The 19,939-nt window shown below is 39.2% G+C and overlaps 1 protein-coding gene across 2 annotated transcripts in view; it reads left to right on the top strand.

Annotated features, from left to right (window-relative positions):
* The window catches only part of COL4A1 (collagen type IV alpha 1 chain), a 120,181-nt gene that overhangs the window by 78,577 nt on the left and 21,665 nt on the right, over nucleotides 1-19,939 (top strand). For both annotated transcript variants that reach the window (XM_014248595.2, XM_088050975.1), the window contains exons 20-37: nucleotides 538-573; nucleotides 2,106-2,270; nucleotides 4,145-4,240; nucleotides 5,373-5,456; nucleotides 6,176-6,246; nucleotides 9,296-9,487; nucleotides 10,318-10,486; nucleotides 10,841-10,933; nucleotides 11,032-11,136; nucleotides 12,655-12,752; nucleotides 13,056-13,206; nucleotides 13,548-13,661; nucleotides 14,056-14,223; nucleotides 14,760-14,849; nucleotides 15,426-15,575; nucleotides 18,306-18,404; nucleotides 18,496-18,585; nucleotides 19,444-19,583. In XM_014248595.2, the coding sequence (XP_014104070.1) occupies nucleotides 538-573; nucleotides 2,106-2,270; nucleotides 4,145-4,240; nucleotides 5,373-5,456; nucleotides 6,176-6,246; nucleotides 9,296-9,487; nucleotides 10,318-10,486; nucleotides 10,841-10,933; nucleotides 11,032-11,136; nucleotides 12,655-12,752; nucleotides 13,056-13,206; nucleotides 13,548-13,661; nucleotides 14,056-14,223; nucleotides 14,760-14,849; nucleotides 15,426-15,575; nucleotides 18,306-18,404; nucleotides 18,496-18,585; nucleotides 19,444-19,583 (2,111 nt within the window). The remainder of the gene's footprint in view (nucleotides 1-537; nucleotides 574-2,105; nucleotides 2,271-4,144; nucleotides 4,241-5,372; nucleotides 5,457-6,175; nucleotides 6,247-9,295; nucleotides 9,488-10,317; nucleotides 10,487-10,840; nucleotides 10,934-11,031; nucleotides 11,137-12,654; nucleotides 12,753-13,055; nucleotides 13,207-13,547; nucleotides 13,662-14,055; nucleotides 14,224-14,759; nucleotides 14,850-15,425; nucleotides 15,576-18,305; nucleotides 18,405-18,495; nucleotides 18,586-19,443; nucleotides 19,584-19,939) is intronic.

Genomic DNA, 19,939 nt, shown 5'->3' with positions numbered 1-19,939 from the left:
TAATTGTTTTCAGGTTATTATATTTTGTAGTATCTTGTAGGACACTTCTGATTCTCAACATAACTAAGATTGCCTTTCAGTTATAGGTGAAAAATTATAAACTGGGATCCGTTTTTATGGCAGTTAAATAATTCAGTGAGATTATCTAAAAAGTATGGAAAACAACATGAACGTAAGGAGGGTAATTAATGCAGAGAATCTTGAGACTCCTTTGTAGAAGTCAGTAGCTAATTTTTTATGCTAAGATTGGCTTGCATATTTTTAAAAAGTCTTCAGTAAACAGAGAAAATCAAGCATTTCCCTTCCCATTTTCCCCATTACAGACATTAGCTAATTAAAGAAAAATCACTGGGGAAGTTGGCACACAGCAGCATTTCTCTGAATGTGCTTCTTGAAGATATATATAGATTATTTAGCTTCAAATTTGATTCAGAATGTGAATATGCATGAATGCGAATTTCAATTATATCTCCTACAAGCTCACTTTCACTGGCATTGCAGAATTCATTGCCTAATTGAAACCTTCTCTTTCTAAAGGCTTCCCTGGTGCACAAGGAATCCCAGGACCTCCAGGTATGAAATTACGACTACTGATTTTTTCACATTTGTCATGTGTTCTTGGGTGTAGAGTCCTGAGGGATATTCTCCTTAGCTGCTTTCAGTCACTGCCTGACTTTTTGAACACCCAAGCACTGACCTCTTCAGGGGTCTAATCATCCCTTCAGACCCTTCCTCGAGATTGCTTTTCTCATGTCTCTGATGTGATCCAGCCTGGTTCTTTCTGTTCTATTCTGATAACTTTCTGCTGAAATTGAAAATGTAGCACACAGTACTCATCAGAGTATGACTCCATCGGGCAAGAGGAGTTGTTAACTCTGAATGTGTGAGTATCTGCACATATACCTGAGTGTGTGTGCTCATATCTAGATCTTTGTCTTGCCCTCACTTCAGCTCTGTATGTGTTTGTAGAAGTATAATAAAACAAAGTTTGTAGGAAGAAACAATTCTTACTCAATCAAAGTCATTCCTGAACAAAAGCTTCCTGCTTTTTTGACTACGTGACTTGGTCTAATGAAAAGTATTTCTTTTGCCTACAAATGTTGCCTTTTTAAGAGCTTCGACATTTTCACATCCATGGTAACCCTGCTTTTATGCATATAAGTACATGTGCATGTGTTTGACCCACACCACAATATTTGCTTTTCAAAAATTAGGCAAATCATCTGTGGAGACCTGACACTTAACACATCCTGCAGTGATACTACCATTACCTTCTTTGCTTTAATTTTCTATCTTGGCAGTGAGCTAAATATGAAATTAATGTGAGCCAGGGTCAGATAGTTTCCAGGAAAATTTTCACAGGTTAGGGAGAAGATGCTACATAGAACAGGCTGTAATGATAGCTCTTACTCTGTAATTACCCTACAGAAATTGAGCTTTTTGTGACTTCTATATCTTCCTGCAGTGTTGCAGATGACTCAAAATGTTTAAGTGGTCAAGTGCAGTGATGAGCTGTGAACTAAAATAAGTCATTAAAATATGAAGACCTGTGTGACTGTACAAACAGCTGAAAGGAGATCTTAACTAGGGTTTTTGGTAGTTGTTTAACTGTTTCTCTTTATTGGCTGTTTTTCACTTACTATTCTTACAAACCATTTTGGTTTGGGCATTCCTTAAATCTGCTAGCATTGTTAAGTACTTATTTACTGCAATTATCAGATATGCCCTCCCTTTCTAGATGTGCTTTAGATTTGATTTGTTATGAGGTTAAGAAGTGTGTAATAGTTTCTAGGTGGAATAGCTAACTCCACTCTTGACACTATTTACTACCCAACAAAAGTGAGTCCAACTAAATGTCAGAAAAGCACTTGATACAGAGGAGGTGTGTTTGTCTAGGGACCTAACAGAAATGAGTTTCTCTCAGCTGTAGTGAGTATACAAACTTGATTTTGTATAAATCACCAATAATTAAAATACAGTCCCTTTTTTCTTTTGCACTAACATTTCTCCATTTGTCTCTAAAACCCTGTGAAAGTTACTGTGGTTGATAATGTTGCTGTCTTTTCACTTGTCATTTTTACATGTATGTTTTACTCTGTCCAAAGGTCGACCAATTCCAGACCGGGTAGGATCACCTGGTGTCCCTGGAGAGAGAGGTGAAAAAGGTGAAAAGGGTTCTCCGGGATTCCCTTCACCTGGAATCCCTGGAAGAGATGGTTTCCCAGGTCCCCCTGGGTTGCCTGGCCCACCAGGACCTCCTGGCATAGCAGGTAGGTAAAACCCTTAGTTGCTTTCCACATTGAAGACTCATAATGCACATTAAAAAAAGCAAAAAGAGACAAGATTATAAAAGCTATTATCAGGATTCATCTGTGTCATGGAAGAAACATATTTGAGTTGTTGATTAAACAAGTAAAAGCTGTTGTACAGTGCAGGAAGCCGTTTGTTTCCTTACTGGGAAAGGACAAGGATCCCTTGCTAAATAAATAATTCTAAGATTTTTAGAAAATTCATCATGAATTGTTAGACTGTAACCGAACAATTGATCTTAATTCACATTAATTTGTTCTGTGTCCCATTGTGCCACTGTAGTGATATTTCTATATTTTCAATTAAAAAAATAGCAGGTACTAATACTCTTCTCAGCATAAAAGATAGCTGTTCAGTGTTACAAGTCTGCAGTACCAGTCTGTGTAACAGATTGAAAAGATGTGAGAACTGCAGTGTGAGGTACTAGTTAGCCAGAAGTTTCTATTATAAAATAAAATTATCTTAGAGGAGAATGGGGTCATAGAAAGGTCTGGGTTGGAAGAAACCTTAAAATCATCTGGTTCCAACCCCACGACACAGGCATGGATGGCACCTCCTAGATCAGGGTAAACACCTGCTTTATGGAGTAAATGAAAAGCCAGTAATGACAAGTATATAATAACATCAGTAGTAATAGTAGTAATGATAACAACAGTACACACAGTTTATTAGATTGTGATAAGGGAATTTTAAAGAGAAAAATGATTTTGCTCTGCAATGAAACAATGACCAAGTACATCTGGAAGTTTTCCATGCTAAATAGTCTCTTACAACTAATGTTTTAACTCTGATAGAGAACTTTTGCTATAGGTGATACTGATATTGTGAGTTCAATTATCGTTTCAACATCAGGAATGACATCCCTGTAACAATAGTTAAGGTACTTTAAAGCTATTGAAAGAAACATTATTCTCTGTGGAATTCCTAAACCAAAGATACTTTGTTCAAACACAGAGGAAGATGTCTGGTTTGTTGCTGTGTTTGCCAGTGAAGCGGTTCAAAATCCAGCATGTAGAATATGGAATTAAATGGCTAAATCTTACATTTTCCTAAAAATAAGAGCAATTCCTATTTTTCATACAAATTCTTTTCATTGCTTAATTCTACTTCTTCCTCAGATACTTCTTTAGCCTTCTTCAAGTACATAATAGGAAACAGTTATTTTTCATTATTTTTTTTTTCCAAACTTCACATTAGCATTTTGACTACTGGCTTTGGCCAAAAAGATGTCATGCTATATTGGGTCAGATCCTGCATCATATCATCAAACAGAGCAAGCACTGTTTATATTCTTATATCAAGCCTGATAAATATTCCCATTTGTTACATATTTCAGATCCTAACATATGAGGTTTGTTGTTTTCAGGAAGCTTGATCAGAGTGAAGAAGTTAAATAGATGTTGACAAGTTGCTCTTACATAGAAAGTTTCCTAAAATATTGAAAAGAGAAGTCAGGATACAAAAAAACATTCATAATGAATTTCTTCAGAACATCAATACTCTCCATTCTTCAGGGTCAAAACATCAGTTTTTCACCTGTGATACTTTGCCAAACAAAAACTTAATATGAAAATAGATTTTATGTTAAAATTGTTTGTAACCTTATTATGGAAGAGCCTGTCTTTTCTCTGTAATTCTCAGGGTTTCTTAAGCAATGTATATGGAATAAGAATACAGAATTCCAGTCAAATTTTTCCAAGTAAATCAAATAAAGGAATAAAATGATATCCTGACCACTTTTCATAGGCAACATTTCAGGTATGATATAAATGCAACCCTTTAATGGAAACTTGAGCTTGTCAGAACAATATTCTTTATTGCAATTTTATTTCAGATGGAATTGATCAGTGCCAGCAGGGAGAACCTGGTGCACCAGGTAGTCCTGGACTTCCAGGAAGAGATGGATTTCCAGGAGAGATGGGAGAGAAAGGTAATAATATTTTTAAGTGATTGTATTCTAATGCTCGGTAGCCTGGAGCTTGTGTACGTAGAGACTGAGAAAATTAGGCTGGATCCAGAGGAATTGTACTCAAAGTTAGTTAAATGGTTCATGGACATGGAAGATGTTTCTTGAATCTCTGGTGAGTAAAGGAGGATATTGTGTATTGAATTTACTGATACGAACTTCTCTTGGCCTGCTCATTGCTAGGAAGTGATAGAGGGTGACCCAGGGCTTCAAGAGGAGCACAAAGGGTTGAATATGGCCCCATGCAGTGTAAACTGAGCTGTTCAAGGCAATTCAGGGTGTGAATTCTGACATGCAGATTTAGAGGGAGGGAGAGGAGTTGAGAATGAAAATTGTTTAAGAATCATTGCCATGAGTACGATTGAAGACAAAATTTTAGCACCTATAGACAACCTTAGGCTGGACATTAGGAAGAAGTTCTTCACAGAAAGAGTGGTTGGGCATTGGAAGGGGCTGCCCTGGGAGATGATGGAGTCACCATCCCTGGAGGTGTTTAAGAGAAGACTGGATGTGGCACTGAGTGCCATGGTCTGTTGACATGGTGGTGTTTGGTCATAGGTTGGACTCAGTGATGGCAAAGGTATTTTCTGACCTAACTGTGTGATTCTGTAAATAGGACTGTCAACCATATGTTTAAGCAGCATTGACTAAATGAATATTTAAGAAAAAGACCTGCACTCATTTACATGGTGGTTGCTCCTTTCTTATCTCATTCTGTTCACTGTTTTTTTTTGTAAAATTACAGTGACTGTAGAAGTTATCCTTTTTCTGCTGTAATAATTTTATTTTGTCTATACCCACTGAATATTTTTTATTTATCATCCTCTTCAACTTGGTCCCTTTTAACCATTCTCTTACCTATTAAACCTAGGATAAGAGTTACATTGATTCTCCTGCCATTCCATTAAAAAATTTAAAAGAATTTTGAACATCAACTTGCTAATATTTTCTCCTTGAAGCATGGAATTAGAAGTAGCAATTTATTTAAATATTAAATGTAATATTTAAATATTAAATTGACATTTGCCCTGAATCCACCTGCTTGCAGTTGTCTTGAATCTTTTTGTTCATGTGCTTTTTTGTTTTCTTTTTTCAGGTGACAAAGGTGAAGCCTGTGCCTTGTGTGACAAAGTAGGACCTCCTGGACTTCCAGGACCACAGGGACTGCCAGGTCCAGCAGGTAAAAACTCCTTAATTACCCAAGAATGAGCTGTGTAGGCTAAATTCTAAAAAAACCAGCATACATGATAAAATTAATTACATTTTGTCCCACTAATTGTTTGTGAAACTAATGAAAGGATTAATGAAAGGAGGGTGGCATAGTCATATTTTTGTCCTGTTTCCAAATTTCCAATACAATCAACCAGAATTATCAGGGAAGCAGAAACTGGCCACAATTAAGGGTCTTTGCAAATAGTGGCTCAAATATTTTCACAGTGAGAAATAATGTGGGAACAATTTGCCTATGTGCCCAGGCTTGACAGTAGCCCATACATTTGTTTCCAATTGCAGACCTAAATTCTGTGGCCCAAAAAGAAAACTATTTTTTTGCTACCATATGAGAGAAGTGCCACATGCCAAAAATTGTATTATACCTAATGTTTGTTCTAGTGCTGTTCAGAAAAATGAATGTAGTTTAGTTGGTTTCAGTTCTGCACTGGTTCCATGAATTGGTAAATTCATTCCTAAGTCAAATAAATCATCAACTTCCAAGTTTATAAATGCAGGCATGCAACATAAGTGCATGAATCAAGACAGCTTCACTGGCTTCAGCAGCATTATGCTGGAATTGCTGGGAATGGAATGAGACACTTTAAAAGGGATCACAAAGAATTCACATACAGTGATCTATGTGTAAAAGCATGTAATACACTAATCTATATTTTTCTCTCTGGAAAGGTTTTCCAGGACAAGCGGGTTTCAAGGGTGACAGAGGCTTACCTGGACTTGATGGCCTTCCGGGGGTGCCTGTAAGTAGTGCTTTGCCAAATACTACATGTCCTACTAGGGATGTGATCAAAAAACATGTGATGGTCAGTGTATCAGTGTGGTTGTGTAACAGTTCTGTTTAAAAACAAACAAAAAGGATGAAAAACCCCAAAAACAAAGAAGAAAACCCCCAAACAAAGAAAGAAACTCCAAACAAACCCAAATAGTGCACTGATATGATAAAATTAGGGTTAACTATGCCTAATTAAGTAGGAAGAAGTGGGTTTGAACTGTAAGAGCTAAAAAAGAGCTGTTAGATATTGGTTATATTTCTGAGTTTATCAGTCATAAGAACTCAGCGGGACACGTGACCTTCTGCATGAGTAAGCTGAGCAGTGGAGCTGCTAAAGAGTAGGATTTCTCTGGAAACAGATGCAGGTATTCCCTGATCTTCTTATGAATAGTTCCAATAACGCTTTGCTGTTGAGTACAAATATATTGAGAGAGAGACAGTGCCATCTAGTGTAGTGTAAGCAATGTAATGTTAGTATGCAGCACACTGCCAGTTTTGCTGAATTTTGAATCATAGAATGAGAGAATGCTGAGTTGGAAGAGGCTCATCAGGGTCATTAGGTCCAACTCCTGGTCCTGTGAAGAACATCCCTAGCATACCATGTGCTGAAAGAGAGTTGTCCAAATGCTTCTTGAACTCTGTCAGGCTGTTGTTGTGACCAACTCCCAGAGGAGCCTGTTCCAATGCTCAACCACCCTCTGGATGTAAAACCTATTCCTGATACCCAACCTAAACCTCCTCTGACTCAGCCTCGCACTGTTTCCTCAAGTTCTGACACTGGAAGAATTCAGTGCCTGCCCCTGCTCATCCCCCCATGAGGGGGTTGTAGACTGATTTGAGGTCTCCCCTCAGTCTCTTCTTCAGGCTGAACAAATCAAGTGACATCAGCCATTCCTCATATGGCTTTCCCTGAATACTCTTCACCATTCTTGTGGCCTTCCTCTGGATGCTCCCCAATAGTTTAATGTCTTTTTTGTATTGTGGCACCAAAGGTGAGGCTGCCCCAGCTCAGAGCAGAGTGGGACAATCCCCTCCCTTGCCCACTGGCCATGCTGTGCCTGATGCCCCCAGGACAGGGTTGGCCCTCCTGGCTGCCAGGGCACTGCTGGCTCATGTTCAGCTTGCCACTGACCAGGACCCCCAGGTCCCTTTCTGTGGCACTGCTTTGCAGGATCTCATTCTCTGCTCTATCCACACATTCAGGATTGCCCCATCCCAGGTGCAGAATCTGGCACTTGCCCTTGTGCAAGTGATTGCTTCTCTGATTTGTTGAGGTCTCTCTACAGGGACATTCTGCCCTAAAGGGAGTTGACAGCACCTCCCAGTTTATTGTGATTAGCAGACTTACTTAGTATTCCTTCCAGTCCTGTATCCAGGTTGTTAATGAATATTTTGGGAAGTGTGTGCAATGTGTTCTGTAAAACACAATTAGTTAACAGGAAAGTTAAATACTTTTGAAGAAATAAAGGAAAGCTGTGAAAGTGAGTAGCATCCTAATAAGATTACTTGTAAATTATGTTGAGGCAGCACAACATGACTCTCAGAAAGGCCAGAAGCAGAACAGCTGTAAGTGTAACACTTGTCTAAAATGTAAGACAAATGACTCCTGGATGAGCAGTGTACTGTCACACTACATTTGACCTTATCAGAATCTGTGTAAGTGCCCCTATGGACACTGAGGATTGCTGTGGAAACCTACCTCAGCATTCATGTTCCTGTAGCATTATGTGGGTTTTGACACCATTCCTAGTGTGAGTAGACTGAGTCTTCCTGGACCTCTTCTCCACAAAGGTGCCTGTTTCTATACAGCTAATCCTTTCTGGCAATGAACCTTCCCAGTGACGTTCCTGTGCTCTGGCTTTATCACACACCAGGGTTAAGTGAGCTCCCTCTATCAACAGTGGTGAGAGAGAGGTACCTTCAGAAGTAAAAAAACACAAACCACTTGTATGAATTCATTACTCAATTTTTATTTATTACTTAATTTTTATTTATACTCCCTGGAGTATAAATAAAGCCTTGCTGCCTGAATTCAGCTAATGACTGAGATGAATTCTTTATCTATTGCCACCAAAATAGATTGCATTACCCAGTGACTGAATGTACTAAAATATCAATGGGCTCCATGAAAGAAACAGTGGGAAAAAAATGAAGGACATTCTAAAGTATTTAAGCTTTTTTGTTGCCTGGCATTTGCCACACCTTTATGTTTTACTTTTATTGCCTCATACGTGTTATTCATGTCTTTAATCAGACAAGGATTGGCTGCAGTTCTGAATGCTTTTGAGCTTGTTTTGCTCCACAAAGTTCAGCCAGGTGGTGATCCAGCATATGATTTAACTTGGAAAAACTACATAGAGGCTAGCCTTGCAAGCTGACATTGCTTACAGCCATGCCAGAACATCAGAGTTTGATTCAGAACAGTCCAATGCTAATGAAAAGGTTACCATTGACCACGTCCTGCTTTAGGTTGTGGAGGGCACACATGAGCTGTACATAGTGGACATTGCCCATGAAATTTGTTTTATTACCCAAATGAGTAGCTCTGAGTCACTAGAAATTATAGAGGCTGTTCCTGTAAGAAAAGTTCATTCAAGTCCTAGAAAACATGTAGGGGAAAAATTGAGATTCTGGAAGTCCTGTAGGTATACCATTAGGTAGATAATTTCTTTCCAGAAGAGGTTACAAAACTATTTTCTGAGCATGTGCATAGTATTCTGAAATTACCAACTGATTGTGTCAGCTGTTCAAAATCAATGAATATTAATAATGAAGGAACACATATATTCACCGTATTCACATCTGGTGAATGTCATGAATAAACTACCCAAAGGAGAAGCTTTCTGCTTCCAAGATTGCTGTGTCTTGGAAAATACTCTCATTTGACCTCCTCAGTCAATGACTTGGTGGTTCCCTTGATTTGGATTTACACTTTAGTATCTGAAGGTTTGCTTTCTTTTGTATCAGTTAAAGGGTTTGTAGGGCAACTGATGACATCTGAATTTATGAAATTTCAGGGGCCCCCCGGCACTCCAGGACTTATGGGCAGCCCTGGGGCAAAAGGAGAACCTGGAGATTTTACTTATGATTCTATCCTGAAAGGCGAAAAGGGAGATCCTGGTTTCCCAGGACAGCCAGGCGCTCCTGGACGAGAAGGAAGACCAGGAAAAGATGGATTTCCAGGTCTTCAGGGTCCAAAAGGAGCAGCGGTATGTCTGTTTCTTTGCGTTTACATATTGTCCTACTGTGTGTTTATTTATGTTTACTTTCTGTGCTATACATTCTGCCTTTCAGATGAGAATTTACATGCTTTTGTGCCCTATACATGCTTTATGTTTATTGGCCTCATTCATTTTTCCACATCTATTCCTTACCTTGAGTAGTACATTCTTCCTCAGAAGACAATTCCGTTTTCACTGGAAGTAGTGAGGAAGACAGTTCTTCAAGAACACACTATTTCAGAGCTAGGTTTTTCAGACCATTTCTTTTTATATGTCATGCAAATCTGACTCAAATGCATTCAGCGTGGCTTGTTACTTTCAGGACTACAGAGAAAAGGTTCAGATATGGACAGTAGTTTTACTCCTTTTTGCCTTTCACACAGCTTGATAGTGAGAACTAGTGTGAATGATTTAGCTGATGTTTGGAGATGATTGTACGAGTGCAGTTATCCAGGTGGAAATTGTGAAGACAAGATCCAAGTCTGTTCTATTCAAGTCTGCATATTTCTCTCTGGAGACAAATGCTTCAAAATCTTGCACTGATAGAATTCAGCTGATGTGGATATGGACCTGAATATGGAGCTCACCTCTGCTCCCAGATCCACTACTGGAAACATGGCCTACATGCTAGATGTGATTTCCATGTGCTATTCCACATGGAACCTAGTTCTGTTTCCATTGAACTCAGTAGAAAAAATCTGCTTTCTTCAACATTACAGATACCTGTGGTAAATCCCAGTTGCAAAATATTCAGACAGGATGATGTGTTCTGTCTTGCCAGCCAGGCAAGAAGTACACTTACACTTTCCAAAAATTAGGGTACAGCTGGCTTGAAAGGAGAACGTGGTCCCCCTGGCCAGCCTGGATTCCCTGGAGTGCGTGGTGAAAGAGGTTTTCCTGGCCCTCCTGGGATAGGTGCTGCAGGATTACCTGGTGAAAAAGGAGACAGAGGCTTTGCTGGAACCCCAGGTTTACCAGGACTTCCAGGTAATGCTATAATGTAAAAAAATACGAAAAAATATTTTAAAATTATGCCCTTTAAATGGTACAGTGTAGAGTATCAACAGAATTTAAGCCTGCAATTAAAACACTTTCTGATTTAAATCAGTGTTTGTTTTCAGCAGTATAATTGCAAATTTTTTAGTGCAGTTTTCTTGAAGAATTTGCTAGGTGAAATGAGACGGTTTAGGTTCATCCTTGTTTTTTATGAATCTTGTACCAAAAAAAAAGTCATAACAAGTCACTTGTAATGGTATGGATAAACTGATAATGCTGTCAAGGTAGAACTCCCTTGTTTTATTTCATCACTTCCTGTGCTCTGATATAACTTTACATTTACAGGAGCAAAGGGTGAAGCAGGACGAACTATATCGCTCCCTGGACCTCCTGGGGCAGATGGCCTTCCTGGGCCACCTGGTTTCCCTGGACCCCAAGGTACAGCAGTCTGTTAATCTTTGTCTGATTATCAGGATGGTTCTGTTCCCCAGAAGTTAGCCTTTGTTTTAACATTTGTCTTGTTTTTATTTGTAAAGGTGACAAAGGGAATCCTGGGCTTCCAGGTATACCTGGCCTACCAGGAGAAAAAGGTGCTGTTGGGCAGCCAGGTATAGGGTTCCCTGGACCTCCAGGTCCCAAAGGTAAGATAAAGCTATCCATCTAACAAAGCTGGTGTAACTGGAGTGTGGATGGAGGCCTCCAGTGCCATCCAGCCGTAGCTGCTTGGGATTTGGGAGGTGCAGCTGAAGAAGCTCCCTTGAAAAGTCAACCAGCCCCACCGTGAGCATTCTTTTGATAGAGTTCAGCTGCACACTTACTGCACACTTGCTTTGTGTAGTGCAGTGGTGCACCTACAGACAGTGTCACAGCTACTGCCAGAATAGAGAGTGATATAGTACAGCATCTTACACTGCAGCAACTAAAGCTGCTGAGATGAGATTACCCTTCTGAGAGATGGAAAACTCTGTGTGTAGCTGGTCAAAATACTATACTGATGTAACTGTAACAGTTGTGCGCCAGAACTTACAGCTCTGCTGAGTCCCAGACAGCTGAGAGTGGCTTGGTTAGAATTCCAGCTTACTCAACACAAGTTAGTCTTCCCTCTATTGTCAGAGTTAGCAAGTAGCTTGGAGGGAGTCTAAATGTTTTGGATTTTTTGAAGACATATTTCACAGTACTGCTGCTCATTTAGAATTAGATGACTGAAATTTCAGCAGCCACCTCAATCACAAAAATTCTTTTGTATCTTCATTATTATTTCTTATGGTTCCACACACCAATGAACTGGGAGGGTCAGAAATTTAATAAGGAGAAAGGGCATATTTTTCTCTGTAACCATGTCTGGTTCCTCTGAGACTGCATTGGGACCTGAACAGAAAAGGCCCATTGTATCTGGAAAAGAATTGCTATATGCACTTTGATGCCAGATGAAAGAAATGACACATTAAATATATTTCTTTAAAGGAAAGAAATTTATTCCTTTAAAAGGAAAGTTTCTTCCATGAACTCAGCTCTGCCCAATGACATTCTGGGGTCTCAGCCTAAAAGCTGTATTTATGCCTGCTTCATTTGAATTTGATGTGCATGTGCTGATGTTGAATGAGTGCTATCTTTAAGGGATTTGCAGAATGTTGTAGGCATTTCTTTTTGCACTCCAAAGGTGCAGTTCATGGGCTAACTCTGGCATAGAAACCTTCTGTATGAAACCCACAGCAGGACATGTAGAACGTAGAACATGTCACACGACATATACTGCACAAAAGGTGTTGATTCACAAGAGGACTTTCTTGTGCATCCCTCAGTCTGATGCCTAATACATTAAGTTGCCTTTTCTGAAGAAGACTTTGGGAACCCAGTTTTGCAGGATGTTTTTCATAAGGGAGATGGGAGATGCACCCACAAGGCTATTTATTTAAGAGGAGACACTCAGCATTTATTTCTTCTGGGTGGCTGTTTCTCATCAGAAGCCAACTGAAGTCAGCACTTGAATCTTTGCTATGACATTTGCATACTGGCATGCCTAGAAGTTTGACTACCCAGCTCTTTTTTAACATGTCCCTGTGAATAGTTCAGTTAGAGGCTTAAAGAAACAGCAGAAGTCAATTACAGATAGAGACAACAATGATGAGACTATTGGTTTGTTTTGCTTTGTTTTGTAGGTTTCCAAGGTCAGCCAGGCTCACCTGGTCTGCCAGGAACTCCAGGAACCCCTGGTCTGGATGGTTTGCCAGGAGTTCCAGGTTTACAAGGCCAAAAGGTAGATGCCAGCTGCTGATACTGTTATCTGTGACTCCCTGTGTTGATAGGAATATGTGCAAGGAACAACGCTTTAAAAGTTGGCCAAACTGCCTTTCATTTTGTTTCCCACTGTGCACACAAGGGGACAGAGTAGATGGATAAATGTTTAACATTAACACTTTTAAAGGGCTTACAGCTCTCCCCTGAAGTCATGTATAGAGGTCTATACATTAGCCCTGTATTACATGATTTAAATACATTTAGTAAATTATTTATTGGTTTTGGTCTGTTGATTCCTATTCTATTGCGTTTCTTTGGCTAGGGTGAACCTGGTGTAGGTCTGCCTGGCCCTAAGGGATTGCCAGGCCCCCCTGGCCCAGCTGGTATCCCTGGAGAAAAGGGAAATCCAGGACTGCCTGGTTTACGTGGCGAACAAGGCTTTCCAGGCATACCTGGACAGCAAGGATTCAGAGGTAACATCACTGGAAAAATAAAGTTTTGTATTTGTATTTCTTTTCAAAGTCACTGCCCTGCAGATGCAGCAAATAGTCTATTCATCGCTGAAATATCCTACTGATATCTTGGGGAACTGCCCCTTTCCTTTCTTGTTTTTTCCTACCACCCACCATTTGCATTAGCAAATGCTAACAGCAAAGAGCAGCCCTTATTCCAAGCCCAGGCTTGGAGGTGTTGCTGGCTCTTGAGGTCTCCTTGGCCATGTGCTTCCAAAGCACCTTGTCTGACATCTTCAGCAAACAAGATGTCAAACAGCATCAGAGAATGCTTGGTCTATATTTCTCCTGTCTCCCTGCAGGTGACCCTGGTCTCCCAGGTCTCCAAGGCTTGCAGGGCCCTCCAGGTGCACCAGGGCTGGGCCCTCCAGGATTGCCAGGACCTGCCGGGCAGCCGGGACCCCAGGGACCACCAGGTGAGAAGAGAATACTCCCATGTTGCTGTTCATGGGCAGAATTTTAACATAAGTGCATAACACAGGTAAAAGTGTTGCTTGAGAACTTTTTGCAGTGTGAGGTTGATGGGGGGACATGCCAGTGGGCCTCCTCCATGTGGTTCAAAATGCAGGGTGAGGCCTTCTTGAGAGGATTGTTGGCATTTGGATTGGTCTTCTCTGCTCATTGGTGGGTAATAGATACAGGTTTAAAGCCTCTCGTAGGAAATTAGGACTGGTTCTGCTGTCTGCCTTTGAGTCTTCATCCTTCATGCCATGTAATTTGTGAGTCACAGGTGGACATGGTCAGATATGCTTATTAATGTTTTTCCTTGTTTTTGTTAAGGACTAACCCTGTATCTTCTGTTTTTCCTAGGATTTCCTGGAGTAAAAGGAGAAAGGGGCTTCCCTGGTGTCCCAGGTCTAGATATGCCAGGACCAAAAGGGGATAAAGGCAGCCCAGGCCAGCCAGGAGTCCCAGGCTCTGTGGGGTTACCTGGCCTGCCAGGTCCACAGGGGGCTGTTGGACTGAAAGGATCAGCAGGTAAACACCTTGTCCCTCAGAAATCAGCATCTTTGACAACTATTTTATTAAGTTGTAGTAGCACACCCTTTCACTTGGTTAGGAATTTTCCCAAGCTTGGGAAAATGCACAGACTGATGTCAGTAAAGCAACTCTGTGCATATGTGACTGAGCTGCTGCTGAAGTCCTTTCATGGATCAAATCCAGCAGCTTGAAGGAACTAGCCTTTCTCCTGTAATAATGAAAGGGGATTATTCTGCGCAGTTTTAGTGATAGAGTATGGTTTTAATAATGCCTTGGTAAATGACAGCATTGTTTGCTGTAATAGGAAGTTCTAAGAATTTGTCAAAAACCCATTACAAACTGTTTTTCTCTGGTTTTCGTAATACTGTTTTTACTGTTGTTTTCTCTATTGGGCTGTTTTAGTTTAATCATCTTTGTCCTATTTTTCCTTAAGTAGTGCAACTCCTAATATGATAGGCAGTAAATAATTCTGTTTCTTGTACTTTACACTGCTTGCTTTATTTTTTTTATTCACTCTTCTCCTTTGCCTTCAGGACCCAAAGGAGAAATGGGAGTTATGGGAACTCCTGGATTACCAGGAACTCCTGGACCAGTTGGAGATAGAGGGTTACCTGGTGAAAAAGGTAAGAGATTTTCTCAAAATAAAAAAAACCAAACCACCTTTTCCCCAACAGAAGTTGGGAAATAACCCAAGGTAAGGAGTATATTTGGCCTAAGGCATATTTATGTCAAGTAACTTTCCTCCAAGTTAGAAATATTATAAAAAGCTATGTCCCAGGAGCCATCATGTGTTTGGGCACCAAGACATTATTTTCTTCCATTCTTCGACAACATAAGGGTTTGCTAGGTGTGGGGCTGCTATAGGTGTTACTCCAAGAAAAATACACTGTTTGAAATTATTAAAAGCCAGTAGGAAGGTCTTAATTAAGAGCCTCAGATAATGCTCTGTATTACTGCCAAATTCCCATCCTTATTGTTTCAAGAATCTAAAATTAATGGCTGTGAAGTGGGAAAAATATGTCAACTTTCTGACAGAGCTATTGTGAAGTATATAAAAAAAAGTTCATAGCAGCTGTTCCAGAACGTGGTATTTGGTGGTCAAAGTCTCAATAAATAGCTCATTTAATTTGTTGTTGTCTACTAGGTATTTTTGCAAAGTTTTGTATGACTCTATAACATTCAGTGCTGTCTCTTTATAGGTAGCCAAGGTTTCAAAGGTGTAATTGGACCACAGGGTGATCCTGGTGTTAAGGGAGATAAAGGTGAAGCTGGTCTCCCAGGAAAACCTGGAACAATAGACATGGACATGGTTAGCCTCAAAGGCCAGAAGGGAGATCCAGGAGAAAAAGGTAACTTTATTCTCTAACTGTGAGTAAGTGGAATTAACACTCATATACTACCAAGCAGCAGTACTTGGAATTCAGTTTTGCATTAATTTTAGGCAACAGTGTTTCAAATAAAATTAAAGAGTTTCACACAGCAAATCTAGATACTTTCCTGGTGTTTGTCAACTCTATAAAAAAAACAATTGATCACAGACGAAAAAGGGTTTTGGTTCAATTTTTCCTTTTATAATTGATTTTGCCACTTTAATCAGAAGACTTTCTGAAAAGAAAAGAAATTTTAAAAGAAAGAACTAGAGCTTTCCAGAAGGGAAAAATCTGTCTTTTATGTAAAACATGTAGTTGTGACCATGAAGATCAACTGATAGTGTAAGAAAAAAAGTGAGCAGCCTTTTTTTGACACATTTTTCTTTGTGACCTGAAGAAAATTCAGGAAAGAAATGCATTTATGCCACTTACACCAAAAGATCAACTTACATCAGTTTAGAGACATCTGGAAGTATTCAGGAGAAAGGCAATCAGTTTTCTGTTTAGAAACTTCACGGTTATAGATTTGTTAGCTTTATTAGATAATACATTCTTCTTGGATTTTTAGATTTATTGATAATTGATAAATTAGTTGTTAGAAATAATTTTGTCTCCTGTATTTCTTTTCAAAGAAAAAAATCATGTATATTTTACATATTTTTCATATTTGTTCTTCTTACTATAAATTACTTTTTCATTAAAATTTACTTTTAAAAATTAACTTATTTTGTTAAAATAGAAGTGTAGAGTTTAGAAGGGAGCTACTGAGATCATGTGGTCTTTATTTTTCCTCAGCCAAATCCTTCAGGCTTTAATAGTATATCATGTTTTCTGAAACAATTATTGTTCTTTTTAGACCTTCTGATTTCTCCCCAGTTTGGCTGCATCCTTGTTAGAGTGCACATTGCTGAAACAAGCAAAGTACTTCAACTCAGGCCTGGCTAGAATGAAATTTCCCCTTCTTGAAACAACAGCTGACTGAGTTTGTGATTAGGTGTAATTCTCAGTTCCTTAGTTCTGGACTCCTGCCTGTGTAATAATATTTTTTCATTTTGAATGCATGTTTTTGACATGCATACAAAATGATCACACACCTGGTGCATTACACTTTTTGATTTTCACTGTGATGATTTTCAAGCTTCACTCCAACTCTTCAAAATCATTCTGTAGTCTAATCCTGTCCTCTTTTTGAGCCTTTCCTTTTGAGTGTCATCTGTACATTTCATCAGTGTATTCCAGGGCAGACTCCTTTCCTGTTTGACAGTGAATCACTAATAACTATACTATGTTGTATTTGAACTGTGGAAACAGGAGAATATCCCAGTCTTAGCTACCTCTTATCTCCATGTCCTGGCTAATTGTCAGAAGGAGATCTGGGCTCACGTGTTCTGGTTGGGTCTCAGAGAAACCTGGGCATGTGGGTAAGTAGTGCCTCGCAGCTTGGGCAGCCAGGGACTGCATGGGAGGGAGTGAGCAAGCGTGGAGTACATCTGCCCTTCAGCTGAGGTGCAGCTTCTGAGAGCACTTTTCGTGAAGCTCCCAGCCTATAAAGATTAGATCATCTACATTATTTTTTCTCATTTGTTTCTGACCTTGATAGATACAGTGGTATGTAAAGCCTTAAAACCATGTAGGTTGTTTTCACTATTTCCTTATCTACTACTGGCATGTAGGATTAATTTTATTTTGTTTCTAGAAATCTAAATTAAGCACACTTGTTACATGCAAATAAAGAAACCTTTGCTGAGAAATTCAAATGGTTAATTTCTTTGGTTTCTAGTTTACTAATCTCTCCAGCACTAACAATGCATGCTTGCAAACGTCTATGCTCTACCTTTTCCTGACCACACACAGTCTACAGATTGTCCTGGCTTACACAGCCTGGAAGAGTAGGTTCCAAACAGATCCCAGACTGCAAATTTGTGCTCTTATCCCACCCTTTTCAACCAAAAGAACCAGCAGAGAAAAATAATTTAGTTATACTCCATAACTGCTGATCTTTTGGCTGCCTTCATCCCTCAAGACATATCACAGTAATGTTTTCAGAAGCTTCCAAAATACAAACTGTGCAGAGAGGATACATAATTTTCATGGGATATTATCAGTGATGCCTAATGAAAAAATTTGGTTTTGGACATCTTGAAATGTTTTTAATAAAAGCTACTTACTTTAAAACATTCAGTGACTTATCTTCAGTTACCCATTGTCCTGCAGCTCTATGCAACACTAACAGAATTGTTTATGACCAGAAAGTGTGGACATAAAGTTGGAGAAGAGGCACACTATAGAGTAAGAGATTAAGCCATCTGAAGGTGCTTTAACATTTAATGGAACAGGAAAACCAGCAAATTTCTGTGTTTACTAGTTGTTCACGTGTGCCTTTTAGAGAGCTGAAACAGTCAAATCAATAATTTCTGTTAACACCTGTAGACCACTTTTCAAATAACTCATTAATCTAACTTAAACATTAATTTCAATTTCTGTTATAACTTGCTTTGTAATTTGCATAGACACTCATAAAATTACAATAGTTTTCAGCCTTTCCTCAGTAGTGGTTTAATGATTGGATAGTTGTGTTTTACTCAGCCATCCTTGTCCAGCAGAGAGAAGCAGCAGTGATCAAAAATTAAAACTAGAAGGATTATTATATGTAATTACAGTAAATTTTAATAAAATTGATCTCACTGTGTTTTTATTTTTGGTGTCCAGGCGACCATGGAGCAGCAGGAGAAAAAGGGCTACGTGGGGATTATGGAGAACCAGGAATTCCAGGGAGAGATGGTGAACCTGGTACTCCAGGACAACCAGGTATATCTGAAGCTAACAGCAGACAGACTGTTTGTCAGGTATTTTAAACCTTGTTAATGAATGAGATTCTTAATTTCTCTGTTGTCCCTAGGACCAAAAGGTGATCAAGGCCCCCCAGGGTACCCAGGGGATCCAGGAGTTCCAGGACAAAAAGGATCAGTTGGTGAAATGGGTTTGCCAGGTACTGATGGCTAGGAATTTCTTCTTATTATTTTTTCCTCAAGTTAATATAGAACATTATGAGAAACCTGTATGGAATATTTGTTGGTGTAGATCTACTAAATAATTGCACTGTTTGCAGTGACTGAATGTTAGGCTTTTGGGACATTGCTTTTCAATCTTCTTGTGATATACAAATAATAGGATGGTTTCCTAAGTTACTACATGCAAATCCCTTAGCTGGATGTTTGGGTTTTCTGTATTTGTTTCAGACAGGCAGTTTTTTGAGTGATGCCTGTTTGTCTGTCTCTCTCTGGTAGTCTATGAACTGCATTAAGCTTCTTGTGTATTTTCCCCCTTCTAAAAGGTTTGGTGAGTTGCTGTGTACTGAGTGTCAGTTATAAACTGTAGGGATCTGGGAATAATGTTGTTGTGGAAGAGATTGGTAAAGAATAAAATGGAGAAATACCTGTAACTCAACATGGAAATTTTGTCTCCACTGGGACAGCCTTGTGTCTAGCATATTTAGGTAATGAAATGTGGAAGTCTGAAATGGTAAACCAGGACAGAAAAAATACACTGCAGAAGAGTCACTTTGTCACTGTAGTACTATTAGAAATTATTCAAATAAAAATAAAGTTTTATTCAGTTCATATTTTTAGCAAGATCTTTGTTTACTCTGAATCCAAGGTTATTACCATCTCCTCCTATGAGTAGAGTTTATCATCTCATAAAAAGTCCCATTTAGAGAGTGAATTTCAAAAGAAAATTTACTTACTTTTATAGCTCTGAATAGCTAAAGCAACACTGGAACATCACTGTCAACACTGCTAGGGTACCACTGGTTGTGATGAACCCATTTTTCCCTTCCCTTTACTAGGAACACCTGGAGAAAAGGGTCTTCCTGGAGTACCCGGTTCACCAGGCACACCAGGGTTCCCTGGGCAAAAAGGTGAAAAAGGAGACAAAGGAGCACCAGGTTTTCCTGGAATTGGCTTTCCAGGGGCTCCTGGTGAGAAGGTATTTATACCCCTAAGGATTTGGTTATCTCTACTGAGCACTTGAAAAGATGCTGTTGGCCTCTAAGCCGTTTTGTTATGTTTTCTATTATGCTAATTTAACTGCCTAATGAAAAACTTGAAATATGTGCATATGTATCAGTTTTTTAGCTGCATTCTGTTTGATGGAACCAATGTCTCCAGTGTTCTTTTTTATTATCTCTGCTCAAAATAGGCTAATTCATAATGCTAGAAATGTAGGGAAGGGGAAGAATTTTTAAAAATAGTAAGTCAATAATGTGAAAAGGGAATTTTACGAACAGGGCAAATAATCACACTAAAATAATGTTACTGTACTTTAACAAAGATACTATACAG

Source organism: Pseudopodoces humilis, chromosome 2, assembly GCF_049639895.1.
Source record: "Pseudopodoces humilis isolate 2021_Gansu_Grassland_sample_001 chromosome 2, ASM4963989v1, whole genome shotgun sequence".
Taxonomy (NCBI): Eukaryota; Metazoa; Chordata; class Aves; order Passeriformes; family Paridae; genus Pseudopodoces; species Pseudopodoces humilis.
The sequence above is the reverse complement of the archived record's forward strand: the minus strand, read 5'-3'. Positions and strand labels throughout refer to the sequence as shown.